The sequence below is a fragment of the Xenopus tropicalis genome, chromosome 4 (genome assembly GCF_000004195.4).
Source record: "Xenopus tropicalis strain Nigerian chromosome 4, UCB_Xtro_10.0, whole genome shotgun sequence".
NCBI classification, from domain to species: domain Eukaryota; kingdom Metazoa; phylum Chordata; class Amphibia; order Anura; family Pipidae; genus Xenopus; species Xenopus tropicalis.
Genome location: NC_030680.2, coordinates 41608586 through 41629481, shown reverse-complemented (window position 1 = coordinate 41629481; position 20896 = coordinate 41608586). Strand labels below are relative to the sequence as shown.

The 20896-nt window shown below is 36.9% G+C and overlaps 1 protein-coding gene across 5 annotated transcripts in view; it reads right to left on the bottom strand.

The window, feature by feature from the left end:
- The window catches only part of fto (FTO alpha-ketoglutarate dependent dioxygenase), a 175939-nt gene extending 155079 nt beyond the window's left edge, over positions 1–20860 (bottom strand). For 3 of the 5 annotated variants that reach the window (XM_012961194.3, XM_018093066.2, XM_012961195.2), the window contains exon 1: positions 20744–20860. In XM_012961194.3, coding sequence (XP_012816648.1) covers positions 20744–20788 — 45 coding nt within the window. In that variant the 5' untranslated portion in view covers positions 20789–20860. 5 annotated transcript variants of the gene reach the window in all.
- Positions 20861–20896: the final 36 nt, after the last annotated feature.

The following is a 20896-nucleotide window of genomic DNA, read 5'->3' as shown; positions in this document are numbered from 1 at the left end:
TGCATTTTGTGTAAAAAGGTATTTTGGTATTTTTTGTATGTAATGCAATGGATTCAAAAAAGTAAGGAAGGATCCCTCTTAGTTGGGATGAAGTATAAGGTACTTCAGGTAACAAAGGTTTTGTTATTATGGAGAAAAAGGTCAGCATTCTCTCTGACCTGGTCCCTCAGTTAGAAGTTAATCATTTTCTTTGCTTCCTTGTGCAGAGTGAAGCCCCGCACCCACTTCCTGTTCAGTTCTCTCATGAAAAAAACCCTGCTAATGCAGAGACTAGCTCCTGCTGCCTCCAGGCATGCCCAGAAGGCTCTCCTGGTCGACAACAGGTAGTCGAATTGAAGAGAGAACTGAACAGGAACTGGGGGCAGGGCTTCACTCTGCACAAGAAAGCAAAGAAAAACAATTAACTTCTAACTGAGGAACCAGGTCAGAGAGAATGCTGGGACAAAGGTAGGTAATTCTGGAGGTTGTTTAGAGTAATTTTACTGATAGAAAAAAAAAGGTTTACTTATACTAAATACAATGAAAGGCAGTGATTTCTGACACCCCACATACCCTTTCAAAAAGTTACTGAGGGCTGGATTTAAGTATTATAGAGAGAGTAAAAAAAACAAGGATCCTTAACATTGATAGTTTGCTAACCATGCTCACATGCCCCTAGTGGTAGACATGAGAAAAGCATCCAAGCAGGAGAAAACTGTTTTGCAATTACTGTATATACTCGGGTATAAGCCTAGTTTTTCAGCACCCAAAATGTGCTGAAAAAGTCACCCTCAGCTTATACTCGAGTCGGGTGCCATGGGTCCCTCTAGACTAGCACCCTCTCTCCTTTGTGTGCAAGTTAGGCCACCTGCAACCAGACCCTCTAGTGCCCTGGCCTAGGCTCCCACTAGCAATACTTATTTCCCCTTACATCTCCTCCGGGACTGGGTCTGCTGCCAGTTTGCCAATGTGCAATGAGCCTGGGGTAGTACTCATATTGTTTTTGTTGACCCTCTTCTCTGCTTACAGAGCTAGTTTACTGTTTTTCTTTGAAATAAATATTAAAAAACATATACCCCACTGATGCCTCAATTAATGTAATTTTATTGGTATTTATTTTGATTGTTAAAACTTAGCAGTAGCTGCTGCATTTCCCACCCTAGGCTTATACTCGAGTAAATAAGTTTTTCCAGTTTTCTTAGGTAAAATTAGATACCTCGGCTTATATTCGGATCGGCTTATACTCGAGTATATACGGTATGAGGCTTGGGTAGATTGGACAGCTAAATGTCAGATAAGATTCAATGTTGATAAATGCAATAAAAAATTCACACATATATACATATATACAACAAATGTGTTCCGAATATTAGCAGTCTGACATCACTAACCTGATCAATTACTGTTTTTGGTAGCAATAATTTTTTTACATGGCAAATAATTTATTAGTAGGTATAGTAGAGTACCTACAGAAATGACATGTATGCTGCTGATTCTGTGTAATTGAATCATTAATTGATTCAGTTATACAGATTATTGTTCAAAATAACAGTAGTTTGGAGTTTAATTATTGAGAGGTCCTTCATTCTATGAAAAAAACAGGTGTTTTGATTTGAAATAGAATGTGCAGTGTTCCCAATGTTTTTGTGTGTGTGGAAATAAAAGCTATTATAAGGATTTTGAGTTTATTCACTTTTTTAAAGGGGATATATACCATAAATTTTTACAATGCACTAAACCATGTCAAATAATATAAACTAGAAGGAAGTGCTTTTATTTTAATACCTTTGGGTTAAAATATGTCCATAACTGCTTGAAAATTGTGCTCTACCCAGACCTTATGCCAGCTTCCTTCTTTAGTACAGGGGTCCCCAACCAGTGGCTCAGGGGCAACATGTTGCTCCCCAACCCTTTAGATGTTGCTCTCAGTGGCCTCAAAGCAGCTGCTTATTTATGAATTCCTGGCTTGGAGGCAAGTTTTGTTTGCATAAAAACCAATTGTACTGACAAAATAGCCAATCACAACCCTTATTTGGCACCCCCAGGAACTTTAGTTTATGCTTGTGTTGCTCCCCGACTCACTTTACATTTGAATGTGACTCGTGGGTATAAAAGGTTGGGGATCCCTGCTTTAGTATATCCCTCAGAGCCCGCTGGCCCTCATAGACTTCTATGACACCCTCACCTACTTAAAGTGAAGTGAATATTCATAGAGGGGCGGGGCTTAGAGATGTCACAGGCAGTCCCTTCCTGCTCTACTCACTCCTCTCCCCCCCCCCCCGCAGCAGCACAAGCAGAGAGACACAGAAGGAGGGAGGGGTTTTCCCTGCTGCTGCTGAGTAAAGCCTGTCAGTCAGTGCTGTGACCAGTACCTGTGGGAGACTGAAGGACACTCCCATGTCTCATTTGGCTCTGACTTCTGATCAGTGAAGTTGTGTAGGCAGCTCTCATATAATGGCAGTTTTAGGTGGTAAAATGCTTTCAAAACATCTTTCTTTCTGCATAATTTAACATTTTGAGGGAGAATGAATATTATAACTGAATATGAACTTTATATAAAATGTCTCCTTTAAACACACTGCTATTATTCTGAACACTATTTTGGAGTCTCTAGAAACTACATGTTTTTGGAAGCCTATACATATGTGGTTATCAACTTACTTAAAATGTATCTATTTAGATAGATATCTATATTTGGGAATTTTATATTTGCACTCAAGAGCATATAGAAGATAAAACATAATGCTTGGCTATAAGCTGGTGATAAGTAGTGAAAGCTAACTTTGTTACAAGTTAGTTAGTGGTGTTTTTTTAAATCAGAACGACGACTATTTTTTTGGGTGTTTAAAATCATATTTGGAAAAAATTTGGAGTAAGCATGATAATTTACGATGTTCGAAAATGTCATGAAAATTCATTTGTCGGTCATACGAAAATATTGTGCGAATATTGTACGAAAGTCACCAAATTTTCGGATACGAACGATCGTAAACGGGGTGAAAAGGTTTAAGGCTTTGAAACCTTCAATACATGATTTTGGAGCCTTCCACAGGACTCAATGGCACTCTAAAGATCCAACCTGCCCAAAAGATGGTCACGATACCAAAGCTTGAATGAATTCCAAAATGTTTGTAGTTGTTTAGAAAAATACGACTTTTTCGTGGAAGTTAATGAAAACCACGAAAAAGTTGTGGAGTTTTAACAAAAATATTGTGGAGATAACGGAAAGTTCTATAAATTAGAAAAAATGCAAAAAAAATTTGTGGTTTCAGGAATGGACCCCTTACACACACTCAGAATGTTTACATTGTCGAAAAACTCAAATATCTCAAATAGAAAATATGGCTTGACTTTGCCTAGGACAACTCCCATTGACTTCTATAGAAAATCACAAAATTTTACATTGCAAATTTTTATATTTGAATTTTCAGGTTTTTTTTTGCATAAAATAAATATTAGGCATTCAAATTTTTGAACCACAATTCCAATTCAAGTTTTTTTTAGTGTAAAAAACTAGAAATGTGAAAAAAATCAAACATTGATAAATCTGCCTCTATATAGATAGGTCATTATGTTTGCACTGAACTGATGGACTTTGAACTTGATGGACTTTGGTCTTTTTTTCAAGCCACTTAACGATGTAACTATGTAAGTCTACAAAAATGTGTATGGAAATGTAAAAACCAAACCAAAACACCACCTTGTCATTTTTGTTCCACATTTTAATTTGTTTAATTTGTGCTTTTTATATTCTTATCTTTTAATAAATGACTGGACATCCATGTATTTGTTCTGCATTTTAATAAGTTAATGCTTTTTCAAGTTGGATCTCTTAACAAATGACTAGATATTTGTGGGTTTAGTGGAAATTAGTTTGTAACTCTAATAGCACAAAAATACAAATGTCAATAAATTTGCCTCCACGTTCAGCATATAATCCCTCTATTCTTTATAAAAGGAGAGGTAATTTTGTTAAGGAACTTAACATTAAAGGTAGATTCATCAACGAAATGAAAAGAACATGAAATGGCACATTTTTTATGGTTATTAAGTTTCATACAATTTTTGTGGACTTAAAACAGAAAAACCCAGAGGCCACAGATTAAATAAAGATCATAGATGGCGTATTTTTACTTTCTCATTTTTTGTGGTTTTGACACAAAATGAGTGGAAAAAAAGTATTTTTTTTAATATGAAAGCTTTAGCACAAAAAACCTTGAATCGCGGAAAAAAATATGAACATTAGTAAATGTCTGCTTTAGGTGCTTTACTTATTAATTTACGAGTTTGTTTTTCTAAAACAAATAAACTTGCATATCAAATGGTCGCTTATTCATTAATAAAGAAAACCTGTTCAAATAAAAAATTCAAATATCTCAAAAGCTCTAAAAACTCAAAAAATTTGAGTTTGAGAATATGGCTTCACTTTGCCTATGACAGCTCCCTTGACTTCTGTAGAAACTTGCAAGCTTTTAGATGGCAAATTCTAACATCGAGTTTTTGGGTTTTTTGCATTCCAGACATTTGAGTTCTCAAACCATAACTCAAATAAGCTCAAATTGAGAAAAAACTTGACCATTGATAAATCACCCCCTTAGTGTTCTTATGCATTTCGTTTTAGATTTGTTACATGAGGAAAATTATGTTTCAGGTTACTACTATTCACATACTATACACACTGTTGAGGAAAATAAAGGTTAGACACAACTTAGCAACTGGGGCATACATTCTATTCAACATATGTTTTAGTTACACGTTGACATAAAACATATTGGTTATAGTTAAAGTCATAAAATGTAAATCCCATGGATAAAAAACACAGACCAACTTAGCAGCATTCTCTTTCATGAAAAGTTGTCAAACATGAATCAATACAATGTGCATTCAAATGCAGGTTCACACAGCTCCCATACCCCCAAAATAAACAAACCTTATAAATAACCAATAACCTATTCTCTTGGTTCCCACATTACTATGTGCATTTGTTAATTTGATGGAAGTCATTCATGCGCAAGGGCATTTAACACACACTTAAACTTAATTAAGTCTTACAAAAGCAGAAAGGGTAAGCAATGTGTTCTCAGGTACGATTCTAAAGTAGTTAGTAATCCCTTCAGCAGGCTTGTTGCCATTGATACTGTAAAATTGTATTTGAATACTTACAAATATTTAAACCTCTTTGAACTTTGCATTACTTAAAAATACTGTGGGCATCAGACTCTGGCAGTCCACATACAATGTGAATAAGTAAAATACTAATGATAAAAGGGGGGAAAAGTATGCGACATAGGCCCCCTTCTAAATACAAAATAAACAAATAGGTAGCTATGCTCAAATAGCTCAGATACTAATACTCCAGAGAGCTCAACATACCTCTACAACATGGGCAAATCAAAAAAGAATGCTTGACCTCTCAGAATAACAGCACTTCATGACACAGTTCAAGAAGAGCAGCATTCACAAAATGGTGTAGCAAGTCTGTCACTACTGACTGTAATTCACTCCAATGAAATACAAACAGAGATAGATACAAATGGTGAGACAAACCAATCCATTACTGAAAGCAAATTAAATGAGCTGTTAAATTCATTATAACACTTCAAACTGACTTGAGACAAATACTATCAGATATAAAAAATGAAGTGAGAGGAACAGGTGACAGAACAGCACACCAGGAGAATAAAGTAGAGCAAATGGTTTCTGCACATAATAAAACTGTAGATATTTGCACCAGAGTAGAGGAAGACATATCTTTTCTGAAGAATAGTCACAGACATAGAAGACAGATCAAGGAGATTCAAGGTCAAAAGTTTCTCAAAGTTCCTCATAAATCTAATAATTGCAGTAGTGACACAAGTTCCTGAACATTTCCCTGTATATCGCTTACCTAAAGCACATAATCCACCGACTCCAGCCTCAAGGGATGTAATAGTGAGGTACCATTTCTACATAAAAGACTAATTTCTCAGAGGTTTCAGGTTTTTCGGGTCAATTTAAAATGATTAACACTTTTGCTGATTTATCCGCTTCAACTTTAGCAAGATGTAAAGAATTTGCTTGTCAGGATCATCCAGGATTCGAATCCTGGTATGTGTATTTTTAGCGGTGTGCATTTACCTCCTGAGCCACTGGAGGTGCTTTGGGCTAGTCCTGACCAATTCTCCTGTCACTCTCCTTGTATTCTTTCTCCTTGGTACCTTTCCTCTGCCTATCTCATTATTCTCATGTGTCTTCCATCTTGCAATCATGACCCTTTATAACCTTGTCCCTGACCATTGCACCTTGCTTGGTCATTGAGTTTCTTTCTGTGATCTGGCCTCTGGTATCCTGTTCTGGTCCTTGATTCCTGCCTTCTGAGGTTCTGTTCCTGGTCTCTGCCTTCAGACGTTTCTGCTCCCAGTCCCTCCTTGTCCTGTTCTTTGGATTCCCCGGTACTGACCCTTGGCCTGTCCACCACTTAGTTTGTTGCTGCCAGCTTCGACTTTTGATCTGATTGTGGATTGTGCGATTTCAACTATTCAAGTCTGTATATCAATAATGTGCTTCGCTGCTTGTTATCACTGTTGTAACATTGTTAATTAAAGTTCTCATTGTTTATCATGAACTCGGACATCAGTTCTGTAGTATATGTTTACACCCCGCATCAGCCAGTCTTTTTTTTTTTTATCGTGAAAACATTATCCTATCCTGTAAACTCTCTTCCTAAACCAATGGAACTAATGAAAGATTTTGGGGAAATTATACAAGTATAGGACCCATTATCCAGAATGGGTAATGGGATTATTTATATCTTAGTTGGGATCAATTACAAGGTACTGTTTTATTTCTACAGAGAAAAACTAAATCAGTTTTAAAATTCTGAATTATTTGATTAAAATGCAGTCTATGGGAGATGGGCTTTCTGTAATTTGGAGCTTTCTGGATAATGGGTTTCTGGATAAGGGATCCCATACCTGTACTGCAAAATAAATAAAAATAAAGCCTAGCGTTAAATATTTCTCCTACCATACTAAAGAAACTTAAACAACGATTCAAATTTCAATGGCATAATGACTACATTAATTTTCTTGGGATAAAATTTACAAAAGATCCTACTAAATTATATCAATTTAATTATCTTCCCTTTGTACAAAACATAAAGGAATAAATAAATAACTGGAAATCATTATACACACATGGATAGGCATGATAGCTGCTTTAAAAATGTTGTCACTTGTCACTAAAAATTTTATATATATTCCGTTGTTTACCTATTGACATTTTTCGTTGGATCATTAGAATCCATTTGAAATTCTAAAACAAGAAATATCTCTGGAAATATCTCAGAATTTCACAAATATTTACAACTAAGGGACATTTTGAATTCCCAGCCAAAGAAAAAACTGTGCCCTCTTACTATATTTGACTGTTACGTCTTCTAAATCAGATACCAATAAAGGTTTGCCAAGTGTTATATCGGAACAAATTCTAGTGAAAAACTCTCTAATGAAGATTGGTTATATGCTATTTCCAGGAAACAAAAACTACCTAAAAGTATTACACATCAAGAAAACTTTTACAAGCTGTTATATAATTAGTACTTAACACCGTTAAAGTTATCTAAAATGTTGCAATAATACAACTTCTTTCTGATGTCACCCAGAAAGAATGGCAGGACCTTCCAAATGGTTCACCTTTAAGAAACAAACCACTTATAATGTGAAATGCAATAATTTTAAAACCTAGTAAACTTGCATTAGCTAGACTGTGGAAACACCAACAGATACCAGCTCGTTAACAGGTCATAAAGTATCTTCAAACTTGAATTTTAAGTCAGCACTTCCATTAGAATGAAGCAGAAAAAAAAAAAACACAAAGCTTGTGAGATTTGAAAGACTTATACTGATTCTTGATGCCATTACTCCATTTTATTTTAATCCATCTTATTTATTCTTTCCTCTTTATCTGCTTCTGTTGTATCTATGTTATTGGCCATTGTCTATGACAATATGTATCAATGTTATTCTTGCTGAAAAAATATAATAAAAATAAAGTTAAAAAAAAAATGTCAACAGAAAATGTATATACCTAGCAGCACTATTCTGGATTGCACTAACCATACAACATGCTGCCTTGAACCATGTTTTCAGCTTCTTCTCTCTGCTTTTTCCTGATTTACAGCCAATCTTTCTGAGCCTTCTGAGTTGCTTTTCCATTTTTACTTCTCACTCCCCCTTGCTGCTGGTATTTCTTAAAACTAGATCTTATGCCCCCTGATCTCCTCTCCTTTTACATCACAACTAAAAACTGATTCAGTCATTTGGATTCCAATATATCTTTATGCAGATGATACCAAGACCAACTTGTATACTGCTAGCAACCTGTTATTATATGAGCCGTGTTTTGAAAAAAATGCTTTAGTATATTGCAAGGGTACTAATTGGGCTTGGTAAAAAGAAACAAAAGATTTTCATGCTGAACTAAATTTGAATACACAGAAAAAGATTTTGAGTAAGGGGGAGAATATGTTGTTTACTTGAACGTGAACAATATTTTAATTTTTGTAAATCAGCCTCTCTCATTGTTCACCTATTTCCATAGAAAAACAGTAGAATTTCCAATTTTTTTTTTTAAGCTCTGTAAATGAAAATCTGTACTAGTATCAAATTATTTAAAACATTAAATATTTTGCCCTCAATGTTTATTTAAACACATAGGGGCACATTTATCAAAGTATGAATTTTCGCCAATTAAAAGCACGACTGGAAAAAATTCGGACTACCCACGATAATGTATGATGTGCGTTAATTGCGCAAAAATTAGTGTCGTGGTCGCACAAAAATAATTGTGGTGCGATCCGAAAGTTACAAAATTACGAATGTGTCCGAACGATCGTAAGCGCCGCAAAAACCTTTCTGACTTTCAATGCATGATTTTGGAAGGTTTCCATAGGACTCAATGCCACTCTGCAGCTCCAACCTGACCAAACAAAAGTCACGATATGGAAACTTGAATGAATTCCGAAATGTTCGCAGTTGTTGCCACAAATAAGATTTTGTTGCACAAATTGACGCAAAGAGCAAAAAAGTTGCGCAATTTAACGAAAATATCTTAGAAAATATGCGTTCTCAAAGCGAAAAATTTTTTAATTTTCCTCATTCGTACTCATTCAGACTTTAATTAATAGGCCCCATAAGGTATCAAGATGTGAGATTAAAGCTCACCACAGGAAAACTCAGCCACTTTCTGTTCATATTTATCAATGCGTGAAAGTTAGAATTCACTATTTGATAAATACACTTCTAAAAATCCCATATGAATAAATAGATATAGGGTAAGTTTTTGTGTGGTGAAGTTTAATCTCACATATTGATAAATCCTCCTCATAGAAATATATACAGTGGAGGAAATAATTATTTGACCCCTCACTGATTTTGTCCAATGACAAAGAAATGAAAAGTCTCAGAACAGTATCATTTCAATGGTAGGTTTATTTTAACAGTGGCAGATAGCACATCAAAAGGAAAATCGAAAAATTAACTTTAAATAAAAGATAGCAACTGATTTGCATTTCATTGAGTGAAATAAGTTTTTGAACCCTCTAACTAAAAAAGACTTAATACTTAGTGGAAAAACCCTTGTTTGCAAGCACAGAGGTCAAACGTTTCTTGTAATTGATGACCAAGTTTGCGCACATTTTAGGAGGAATGTTGGTCCACTCCTCTTTGCAGATCATCTCTAAATCCCTAAGGTTTCGAGGCTGTCTCTGTGCAACTCTGAGCTTGAGCTCCCTCCATAGGTTTTCTATTGGATTAAGGTCCGGAGAATGACTAGGCCACTCCATGACCTTAATGTGCTTCTTCTTGAGCCACTCCTTTGTTGCCTTTGCTGTATGTTTTGGGTCATTGTCGTGCTGGAACACCCATCCACGACCCATTTTCAGTTTCCTGGCAGAGGGAAGGAGGTTGTCGTTCAGGATTTCACGATACATGGCTCCGTCCATTTTCCCGTTAATGCGAATAAGTTGTCCTGTGCCCTTAGCAGAAAAACACCCCCAAAGCAAAATGTTTCCACCCCCATGCTTGACGGTGGGGACGGTGTTTTGGGGGTCATAGGCAGCATTTTTCTTTCTCCAAACACAGCGAGTTGAGTTAATGCCAAAGAGCTCTATTTTGGTCTCATCAGACCAAAGCACCTTCTCCCAGTCACTCACAGAATCATTCAGGTGTTCATTGGCAAACTTCAGACGGGCCTGCACATGTGCCTTCTTGAGCAGGGGGACCTTGCGAGCCCTGCAGGATTTTAATCCATTGCGGTGTAATGTGTTTCCAATGGTTTTCTTGGTGACTGTGGTCCCTGCTAATTTGAGGTCATTAACTAACTCCTCCCGTGTAGTTCTAGGATGCTTTTGAACCTTTCTCAGAATCATTGACACCCCACGAGGTGAGATCTTGCGTGGAGCCCCAGAGCGAGGTCGATTGATGGTCATTTTGTGCTCCTTCCATTTTCGAACAATCTCACCAACAGTTGTCACCTTCTCTCCCAGCTTCTTGCTAATGGTTTTGTAGCCCATTCCAGCCTTGTGCAGGTCTACAATTTTGTTTCTGACATCCTTGGACAGCTCTTTGGTCTTTCCCATGTTGGAGAGTTTGGAGTCTGCTTGATTGATTGATTCTGTGGACAGGTGTCTTTTATACAGGTGACTAGTTAAGACAGGTGTCCTTAATGAGGTTGACTAATTGAGTAGAAGTGTCTAACCTCCTCTGTGGGAGCCAGAACTCTTAATGGTTGGTAGGGGTTCAAAAACTTATTTCACTCAATGAAATGCAAATCAGTTGCTATCTTTTATTTAAAGTTATTTTTTCGATTTTCCTTTTGATGTGCTATCTGCCACTGTTAAAATAAACCTACCATTGAAATGATACTGTTCTGAGACTTTTCATTTCTTTGTCATTGGACAAACTTACAAAATCAGTGAGGGGTCAAATAATTATTTCCTCCACTGTACATATTGGCGGTAGTCAATACACATTTACATGTCTCATTACAATTAACGTAACGTAAGCAACATGGTATTTTAATGATTTGACTGTAAATATATGTAACATTGGTGATTTTTATTATAGTACTGAGCAGCAGGGAAGGAGTCAATGAAAAGTTAATTTGGCAAGAATTATTCAGCAGACAAAATCTAACTAAAATTAAAATTTTAGCCAATATAAACAACTGGGTTTCTCATCTTCTAAACAGCAGAAAGAAATGAGTAAGTAAAACAAACTTAACTGAATCTTTCACCTACTGACACCTTATGTCAGAGAATGTGGAACTTGTCACGAACATCTACAGCTAGGGTGTTTTTAAGTACTGAGGTTAATGGTATTCATTTGCTAATTATTACACAAAATCAACAATGCTAACAGGCCAGTGACTGTGAGAAGGGCATGTTCCTTAAACTTCTTTCTTAACAGGGATGCATATATTACTATATGCACTTTGCTCAATAAAACAAACTTTGTAACAAAAAAGAACAGAGAGGGGCAAACACGCAGAACTGTTTAGACACCCGAAACTATTCAGCAGATGCATAAGGACACCTAGAGGTTAAATTACAATTGGAAACAATTTTAACTTTAAGAAGGCTGTTCCATGTATTACTAAGGCTGCTAACTACATGGCTGAAATTCCTATATGATGAAAAAAATGCAAGTTGGTTCGCCACCCTTCTATCTTACTTACCTATTCACCCTGTTCCAAATTATTATGCAAATTATATTTTTCTCATTTACAAAATAATTGATGGAAATAACAGTCAGCATAATTCTCATGTTATCAACTAATAAGAGTACAATTCAAATTTTATTGAACAAACCTCCTAATGATAACAGTATTTTTTTTAAGAATAAAAAAACTTACAATGCATTGTTCCAAATTATTACGCACAGTAAGTTTCAAAACACTTTATAGGTTGTAAAGAACTGAAAATTGTCATTTGTTGTGTTTGCAGTATATTTACTGAAATCAAAAGCTATTTCAATCAAACTTTTAACAACATTTTAACTTTTTAAACATTTTAACAGGTCACATTACATTTTAACATAGGACCTCTTATTTGATAGCAGCTTCACAAGTCTTGTATCCATTAAACTTGTTAGTTTTTGGACAGTTTCTGCTTGAATTTGTTTGCAAGATGTCCTTCTAGTTGTTCCTTCTGTACCAGGGAAGAAAGTGGTCAGTCAGAAACTCCACATGCTTTGCAGAGGTCATCTTTACACCTTCCACATGCTTTGCAGAGGTCATCTTTACACCTTCGGGGACCCTAAAGGGGCCAACCAGCTCTCTTCCCATGATTCCGGCCCAAAACATGACTTCACCACCTCCTTGCTGACGTTGCAGCCTTCCACCAACCATCCATAATGCAATGATGACGCTTAAGTTTTCTTGAAATATCTGTTTTCATACCTCGTAAAAGGCATTGAGACACAATGCCATCCATGATTTTAATTGAAAACCAAAAAATCTAATCTTTGTGACACTTAAATAGAATTTGCATAATAATTTGGAACAGTGCATTGTAAGTTTTTTATTCTTAAAAAAAATAGTTATCATTAGGAGGTTTGTTCAGTAAAATCTGAATTGTACTCTTAATAGTTGATAACAAGAGAATTATGCTGACTGTTATTTACATCAATTATTTTGGTAAATGAGAAAAATATAATTTGCATTATAATTTGGAACAGGGTGTAAATGAAACTGGCAGCAAGTAAGATACTGCTCAGTTAGCAATTATAGATGTAATCCACAATGCTAAATCACTAGCCTAGTAACCACTGAATAAATACCACTTGTATTACTAGACTTTTTCTGGCACTGCAAAATTATAAGAATATGTCTTATTTATTGTAATCATGAAACCAAGCAGTCAAAAGCACAGGAAGATCACAATTACCAAGAATCATGTGTCATTTTATACATTTACCAATAAACTAATGTTATTTTATGAGAAACTTTTAAAATTGTTTTTAGCATGCCAACCACCACACTCTTTCCCTAAAAAAAAAATAGCCATGTGTTTCAGTTTCGGACCTTCTAACCAAGCTATTGGCCTGGTAAGAATGTGATTCCTTTACAGGTTCAGGATTTTGTAAGGATGATGTCAGTATATGTCCTGTGGCCACTATTCTGAATTATCCCCTCTGCCATTTCATGCAGAACAGCAAAAGAGTATTTTCGGTCACTCAAGAATAGGGCCTTGGGTGCAGCATGTATGATTCTTCAAGGGTCACACGTGCATTCTATTGTGACCCCTAATTAAAGGGTAACTAGAGTGAAAAGGAAAACTTAATATAAGCTTAATTTCAGGGAAATAAGAATGTTTCTAAATGTAACCTATTAATTCTGTAGCATTTCTAAAATAATCAAGTTACTCTTTACTAGTGATGAGCCCATTTTTTTCACCAGGCATGGATTCACAGCCAAATTTTGCAATTCCCCATTGGCAAATTGGTTTGCAAAACTTCTGCAGTTCTGGCAAAAAAAACCATGGTCGCTTCAAAAAAGGGTGTAGTTAAAAAAGAGGGCACGCTCATGTCAAAAAAGGTGCAAGCATCAACAAAAGTCACACAGTACCCACATTTTGCAAATTTTTCACTGTTTCTCGAATTTTTCCAGATACAGACAGATTCAACCATTACTACTCCCTTCTCTGCAATTTCTCTCTCTATACTCTCTTTTCATGCAGTAGTCAGGGTCAATATTGATTGACAGGTAGGTCTAATACATCTTTTAGGGGATCATTCTTTTCTAACAGATAGGATTTCTGGTTATTTCGAAGAGTGAGCACTCCACAAAGGGTGAATTATATCTATATATATTATATTATAAATGTCAATCAAAATCTGACCTTGACTACAGTATGAAGAGAGAATTAAGACAGACAGATTGCTTAGAGGGGATATAGTGAAAAGTAACGCTATTATTTCAGAAACTGTACATAGTTTTTAAAGGATTATATATAGAATGTTTATTATTTGATAAAGATAAAGCTCAAACAGGTATAGGATCCGTTATCCGTTATCAAAGTTCCGAATTAAGGAAAGGCCATCTCCCATAGACTCCATTTTAAACAAATTAATCGAATTTTTAGAAATTATTTTTTTAAGTATACATAGGTTCAATCAGTGCCACATAGGCCTAAGGCCCAGTATAAAACATTGGTTTATGGCAGCTTTTAGCAGCCCGTCTTTCACTGCCAGATTGTCAGTCTGGGCCCAGTGGTGCTTTTCCCTCCTCTTATTTTGGTCAGTTCTGTCCTCTAGAAATCATTTATTCTCAGGTTTTTTTCTTTTGGATCTTCTGCATGGTGATTAAGATTTTGGGGCTGAAGACCTTATTACCCTTGAAAAAGGGACATTGTGCATGCCCACTATCCATCATACTTTATTGCTATTTACATTAGGGATGCACTGAATCCAGGATTCAGTTCAGGATTCTGCCAAGATTCAGCCTTTTTCGGTAGGATTCAGCCTAATCCGCACTTCTGGCTTAAACAAATCCTTAAAGGGGAAGGAAAGGCTAATAAAGTGTTAATCTCAAGCTGCAGGCATACCTTCAGTTCTCTCAATAGTGCCCTTAAGTCTCCCCATATTTCTCCCGTTCAGATGATCAAAAGACAAACAGGAAGAAAAAACGCTAAGCTGTGTAAAGAAAGTTCCCATAATGCCTCGCTCCTGCACCAAGACCAAAACCAGTGTACATGCTCAGTTTGTAAGACTATGAGGAAGCTTCCTGCTGATTGGCTCTGATCCACATTCCTAAGGGGGGAGGGAGATCTGTAGCATTCTTGAGGGAGGGGGGAGCAGGAGAGGGAAGAGAGCTATGTGTCTCTGGCAGAGGAAAAAAGACACAACAAATCTTTTGACAGAGTGCAGCGTTTCTGTGAGTGCTTATGGCTGTATTTACATAGTCCTTTCTGATAAAGCTTAGCTTAGTTTTTACCTTTCTTTCGCCTTTAAAATCATGTGAATCTTTTGTCACAAACACATAAGTTGAAATTTTTTTGCCGGGTGGTGCGCGCACGGTTCTCTTTCACCCTCCCGTATCCTAATTTGCATATTGAAATTAGTATTCAGTTTGGTATTTGGCTGAATCTTTCATGAAGGATTCGGCCGAATCCAAAAATATGGTGCATCCCTAATTTACATTACCACTTCTTCGCTGCTTTCTTTTATTTATTTAATTTATTTTTAAACTTATAGTAGTCTATGGTTGCATGTTTCACCTTCTCATGTCTCCCTAGGGCTGCTCTATACAAATAATTTATACAATAGTTGCAAGTTCCACAGATGCTGCTGAGAAATGTATCAACTAATATGGGCAATTGTAACAATCTGGAGTCTGCTCCTTGATTACCAAGCTGCTAGCCTGAAACAGCATGTTGAGGTAGAGATACACAACAGTTCAAACTTTTTTTCAAAATAAAAATAAGAAAAACAACTGAAAAAAGTCATTATTTCTGGTGTACTTTTGAAAAACCCTTTAAGAAAAAGAATGTAAACAAGGCCCCTGGGCCTGATGGAATACACCTTTGGGGAATTAGGGAACTTAAAGGAGTTGTTTCACCAAGATATAGAGAGTGATATTCTGAGACACTTTGCAATTGGTCTTCATTTCTTATTATGTTTGGTTATTGAATGATTAAGCTTTTTGTTCAGCAGCTCTCTAGTTTAGAATTTTAACAGCTATCTGGTTGCTAGGGTCCAAACTACCCTAGCAACCAAGTAGGGGTGTAAGTGAAAAATTGGAATATAAATAGGAGAGGCCTGACTAGAAAGATAATTAATAAAATATAACAATAACAATAAAATTGTAGCCTCACAGAACAACATAGTTTTGGCTTCTGGGGTTAGTGACCCCCATTTAAAAACTGAAGAGTGTTCAAAAATGATAAAAATAATGAAAAAAAATGAAGACCAGTTGAAAAGTTGCCAAGAATGGCTCATTCTATAACATACTAAACGTTCATTTGAAGGTGAATTACACCTTTTATTTTACTTTGCCAGGCCATTTTTTATCATTTACTCTTTAGATTTACTTTCTGTGGGTATGGTTTCTATAGAGAAGAGGAAGGCTGATGTAATTCCTTTATTTAAAAAAGAATACAAATCTTAGCCTGTGTTACCTATAGTAAGAAAACACATGGCTCAAGTTCAGGAGGCTTAACGTAGAATATATAATAAATCAACAACAGTTAGAATCTCTCATTCTGGTGCCAAAGCTATGGCCAATCCCCACAGTTGAAAGTAAAAGTCAGGGTCCCTATGAAGCAATTAAAAAAGGTTAAGGAAGGGAAATGTGAAGTAAGGTGCAGCACTGAAACTATAGAGGGATCAGGTGACCCTTGTATAAAAACAAGTACCAAGGGCCATTCAAGATAAACAAATGCTTGAAGAGAAATAGGAATGTCTTTTCTGATCTTCGTATCTGCACTTCTGTCATCAAGCATGATCAGTTTACTGATCCTATTGTGAAAGTTAAGCCACACAGCTGAGGCACAGAGATAGGCGGTCTTTGTTTGATATTTAAGCAACATGGGAGTCAAAATGTGATATGGTAAGATTTACTTATTTGACGAATCTTTCCCCCAATATGCCCACCTTGGGTCCTCAGGTCAATGATCAAGCAATGTTCGATGTTCGTCGGTGAGGCCTGCCGGAGGCCCCATGCACAGGCAGATAAGTTGCTAAATCTGTCTGAAGGACCCAAATTGGCAGCCTAAATCTGCTTGTGTATAGGAGTGTCACATTGAAAAGTGTACAACTGGCAAGGAAAAGGCTAGGTACTAGGCTATGCAATTGGAAAAGATGTAGTACAGCTTCAAATAAAGTTAAGGAAACACAGAGCTGTCTCCAAAGAATTACTAAGAAACAAAATAAAGCATTTTTGAAAAGAGTATGCTACTATGACAAATGCCTTTCTAAAGCTGGCCATACACATTAAGATGCACTTGGCGTGGTCGCCAAATAAGCAGATCTTTGTCCATTTTGGCCAAATCCTGATGGAATTTTCAAACCTGCCCAATAGATATCTGGATGATTTTCAGGTCGATATCTGGCAAGAACAACCCATACAGAGACAGATAAACTATCTTTATATGGGTAGCTTAGCATTGCTCTACAGGAGAAACAGATGCCCTTCCACAAGAGCACTATAAAGACGTGGCTTATAGTGGTTAGCCAAATATGGGAAATATGTTTTGACCAGTTCCTTTCTTATTTTATGATGTATAGCAGCACTTAAAATGGTTTCTTCCATACATATACACATCTAGAATATAAGTGGCCAGTTAGTATCCTGCTACCTAGCTTGCTGTATGAGGATATAAGGAGAACAACTGGCATATACACATACACAATCATGGCTAAATACACTGACACCTTTGCACCTTATTCTTTCATTTCTGAAAATTAAAAAACAGTTGAAAAAAATGAACACTGTAGGTTTAATATTTGGTAGCACACCATTTGGAAAGAATAAATGAAATTAAGTGCTTCCTACAGCCATGAGTGAACTTCCTAAATTTCTCTACTGACAATTTGGACCACTCTTCTTTTGCATACAGGTTCAGTTCTTCTAGATTTTAAGGATGCCTTCTTCTAACTGTAGAGAGGTTTACACACGCAAGCTTTGAATTGTTTCACTTTGGAACAGTTTAATATTTGGTATTTATCCATTCCTGGGTAATGTGCTGTGAAGTTTGCTTAGCGACACTGTCCTGCTGCAAAATCTATGAACTGGAATGGAGACCCAGCTTTCCGACACTAGGTTTAAACTTGCACAAAATACCTCTGCATTCACGATGCCTCTGATTTCACAATGATATACACACCCAGTTCCAATGGCACAAGAAGTATTTTGGGAATGTTAGTCTCTCTGGATTATTTTTTTCTTCCCAATCTTCTCACAGTCTCCCAGTTGCACATGACATCACAAAATACTAAAATAGATCAGTGCATATAGTAACAGAGAAATCAGTTCCAATGGCAGCAAGGCAACAGCAAAACATCAGTGAATAGCCTCCACGTTTGATGTTTTTTTTTTAAACCATCCATTTTTTTTCCTGTAAACAAATGCTTTAAGAAAAGCTCTTAATTTGTCTCATTTTTAAGCTGGCAACAGATTGTACAAGCTGAAACTGGCTGGTAGTTAATCAAGGTTCTTTCACCACAATTCGAACAATCCTGCACTGTAGTCTTTTATTAATTGTTCTTATTTCCACATCCAGGATGATTGGATAGTGGCCTCAAACTTCTTGATAACATTGCATTCAACGAACACCACAATATCACAACATTTAGATTGGACTTGTAGCCTTGGCCTTGAGATTGTATGTGCTTTCTCACAATTTTCTGTCTCAGATCCTCAGACGTACCCTGTTTTATTCTTTTTTTTGTTTGTTTGTTCTTCATGTTCACGTGTATGTGTTCAATGTGTACTTATACTTCAGTCATCTACAACAGGTCGATTTATAAATTAAAAGAAGAATCACCTGCATGGCATCAAAATATTCATTATAACTTCTATATGGTGCCACTAATTTTGTCCAATCCATTTTAGGATTTCTGTATGAAATAAGATAAGATTTATTAATTTTATTCCATTTTTTTGTGCTGGTCCACTGCAAACAAAAAAAATATAAGTGAATAACATGACATTGTTATTTTCAACAATTTTCTGGCAGAGAAGAAGAATTATTTAAAAAAAAAAAAAAAAAGAGCAAAGGTGACAATATTTTTGGCCAGGATCATATAATATTTAGGCTTTGTCATTCCCTAAAGCTGGGGTCCCCAACCTTTCGTGAGCCACCGTCAAATGTAAAAAGACTTGGAGAGCAACACAAGCATCATAAAAGTGCCATTGTATCATTTGGGTGCCAAATAAGGCCTAAGATTGGCCTTAGGTACCTCTATGCACACTATCAGCTTACAGGAGGCTTTATTTGGTAGTAAATCTTATTTTTATTTAACCAAAACTTGCCCCCAAGTCAGGAATTTAAAAATAACTACTTGGTTTAGGGGCAATGAGAGCAACATCCAAGGGGTTGGTGAGCAACATGTTGCTCACAAACCACTGGTTTCGGATCACCGCCCTAAAGTAATCAAATGCTTTTAATGATTCCCTCCAGCTGTGGTCTAGACTTGCACAGGTTTAGGTCAGGGGAGGATTTTCCCATCTATAAGCATCTTATCTGCCAGTGTATGGGGCCCTCTGACAGGCCTCCCCAACCGACCTCTGGCTGAAAATCGGTCCAAATTCCCAGGTGTTTAATATGGATTCCAAAACTTTCGTACTCGTTGCGACAAATACAATTTTGTTGCACAAATTGTTGCGCGAATTGTCGCAAAGTATGAAAAAATTGTGGAAATTAACGAAAAAGTCTCTGAAAATATGCACAGTTCTAAAAGTTAGAAAAAATACAATTTTTTTCTATTCATTACCGATCGTACTTTGATAAATGGGCCCTTAAAGTTTAAAAATAAAACACTGAAATGGAAGATGTCAGGTACTAAGCTATTGGAAAAGATGTAGTAGAGCTTCAACAAAGTAAAGGAAAAAGAACAAAGGGGACAATATTTTTAGCCAGGATTATAAAATATCATGATGAATGATTTGAGTCACTTTTTTAAACCAGTGATGTAGAAATGGCAACTTAGAGATCTGCAGTGTGTGTGCTTCCAAAATGTAAGCATGGTCTATTTGGTATGGGTACTTTGCCAGAAATGGGGACCTAATGTACATACCCATGTACACAGGGCCGGATTTCTATCCCGTGCCCCCGAGGCCGCCCCTGTGGGTGTCCCCCGTGCGCATGCGCGAACGCGCTCCCCCCCAGTGCGCATGCGCAACGCCATCTCCCCATTGCGCATGCTCCTTTTAACTCCCATACGGAGCAGTGGGGAGAGGTCCCGACTGCTCCGTATGGGAGCAAAATTTTAAAATGTTCTTGCGGCGGGGCGGCATGCCACCCCTAAACTTCTGCTGCCCTAGGCCCGGGCCTTTGTGGCCTTTCCACAAATCCGGGCCTGCATGTACAGGCTAAGGAAGCATGTGTGCAGGGCAGTGACACCTAGAAATTGCAGAAAAGAAAATGAAAGTGATTGCTGTGCCCGAGGCATAGAAGCATGGGCAGCAATATATGATTAGCAGGTGAGATTTTAAATGTGTTTAGTTTCACTTTTAATTTATAAAGGGCATTTCTTATGCACAGCCCTGTATTTATGTCTGGGGCCACTGTAGACACCAGATCTATATGTGTCCCCCAGTTTGCAGAAATGTAATCACTTCCATATTACATACCCCTCACCACTCCCAGCTCTGTCAGATTTATATAGGGACCCTCCAGTGGCATCGCCAGAGGGCCACCCCTCGAATGCTGCAGCCATGCGCTCAGGTGCCTATATATAAATATGTCCCCGCTTATACAGCTTTTTTGTCTGGGTTACAGGTCCCTTTTAAGTACCACAACAACACCAACCATCGATAAATGTGTAATTTGTATAAAGGAATATAATGCAATCAGTCTGCTGTCTACTTATTAAGGAGAAAATATATTTACACGGGTGCAAATATGCAGACATCCACAGTTACCAATTTAGAAAACTGATGCTTAGACCCTATTTGCTGCAAAGTAGTAAATCAACCCTTACATTTTAATACACTATTAAAACGTGTCTCGCTTACTTCCTCCTATAACACTTACGTGTTGAAAAACTACCCTTTCCCCCAATACCTTTGCTTCTTTCTCCTCTTCACACAGTACCCCGCGTTTCATCATACTGTTGACAACTTTTTCTCCGCCCACCAAAAACCAAATATCGCTCCGAATTCAGAAGCTACAGGCGGACCGTAAGTCTTACAGAACGTCATTTCCTCTCCTCAAGAA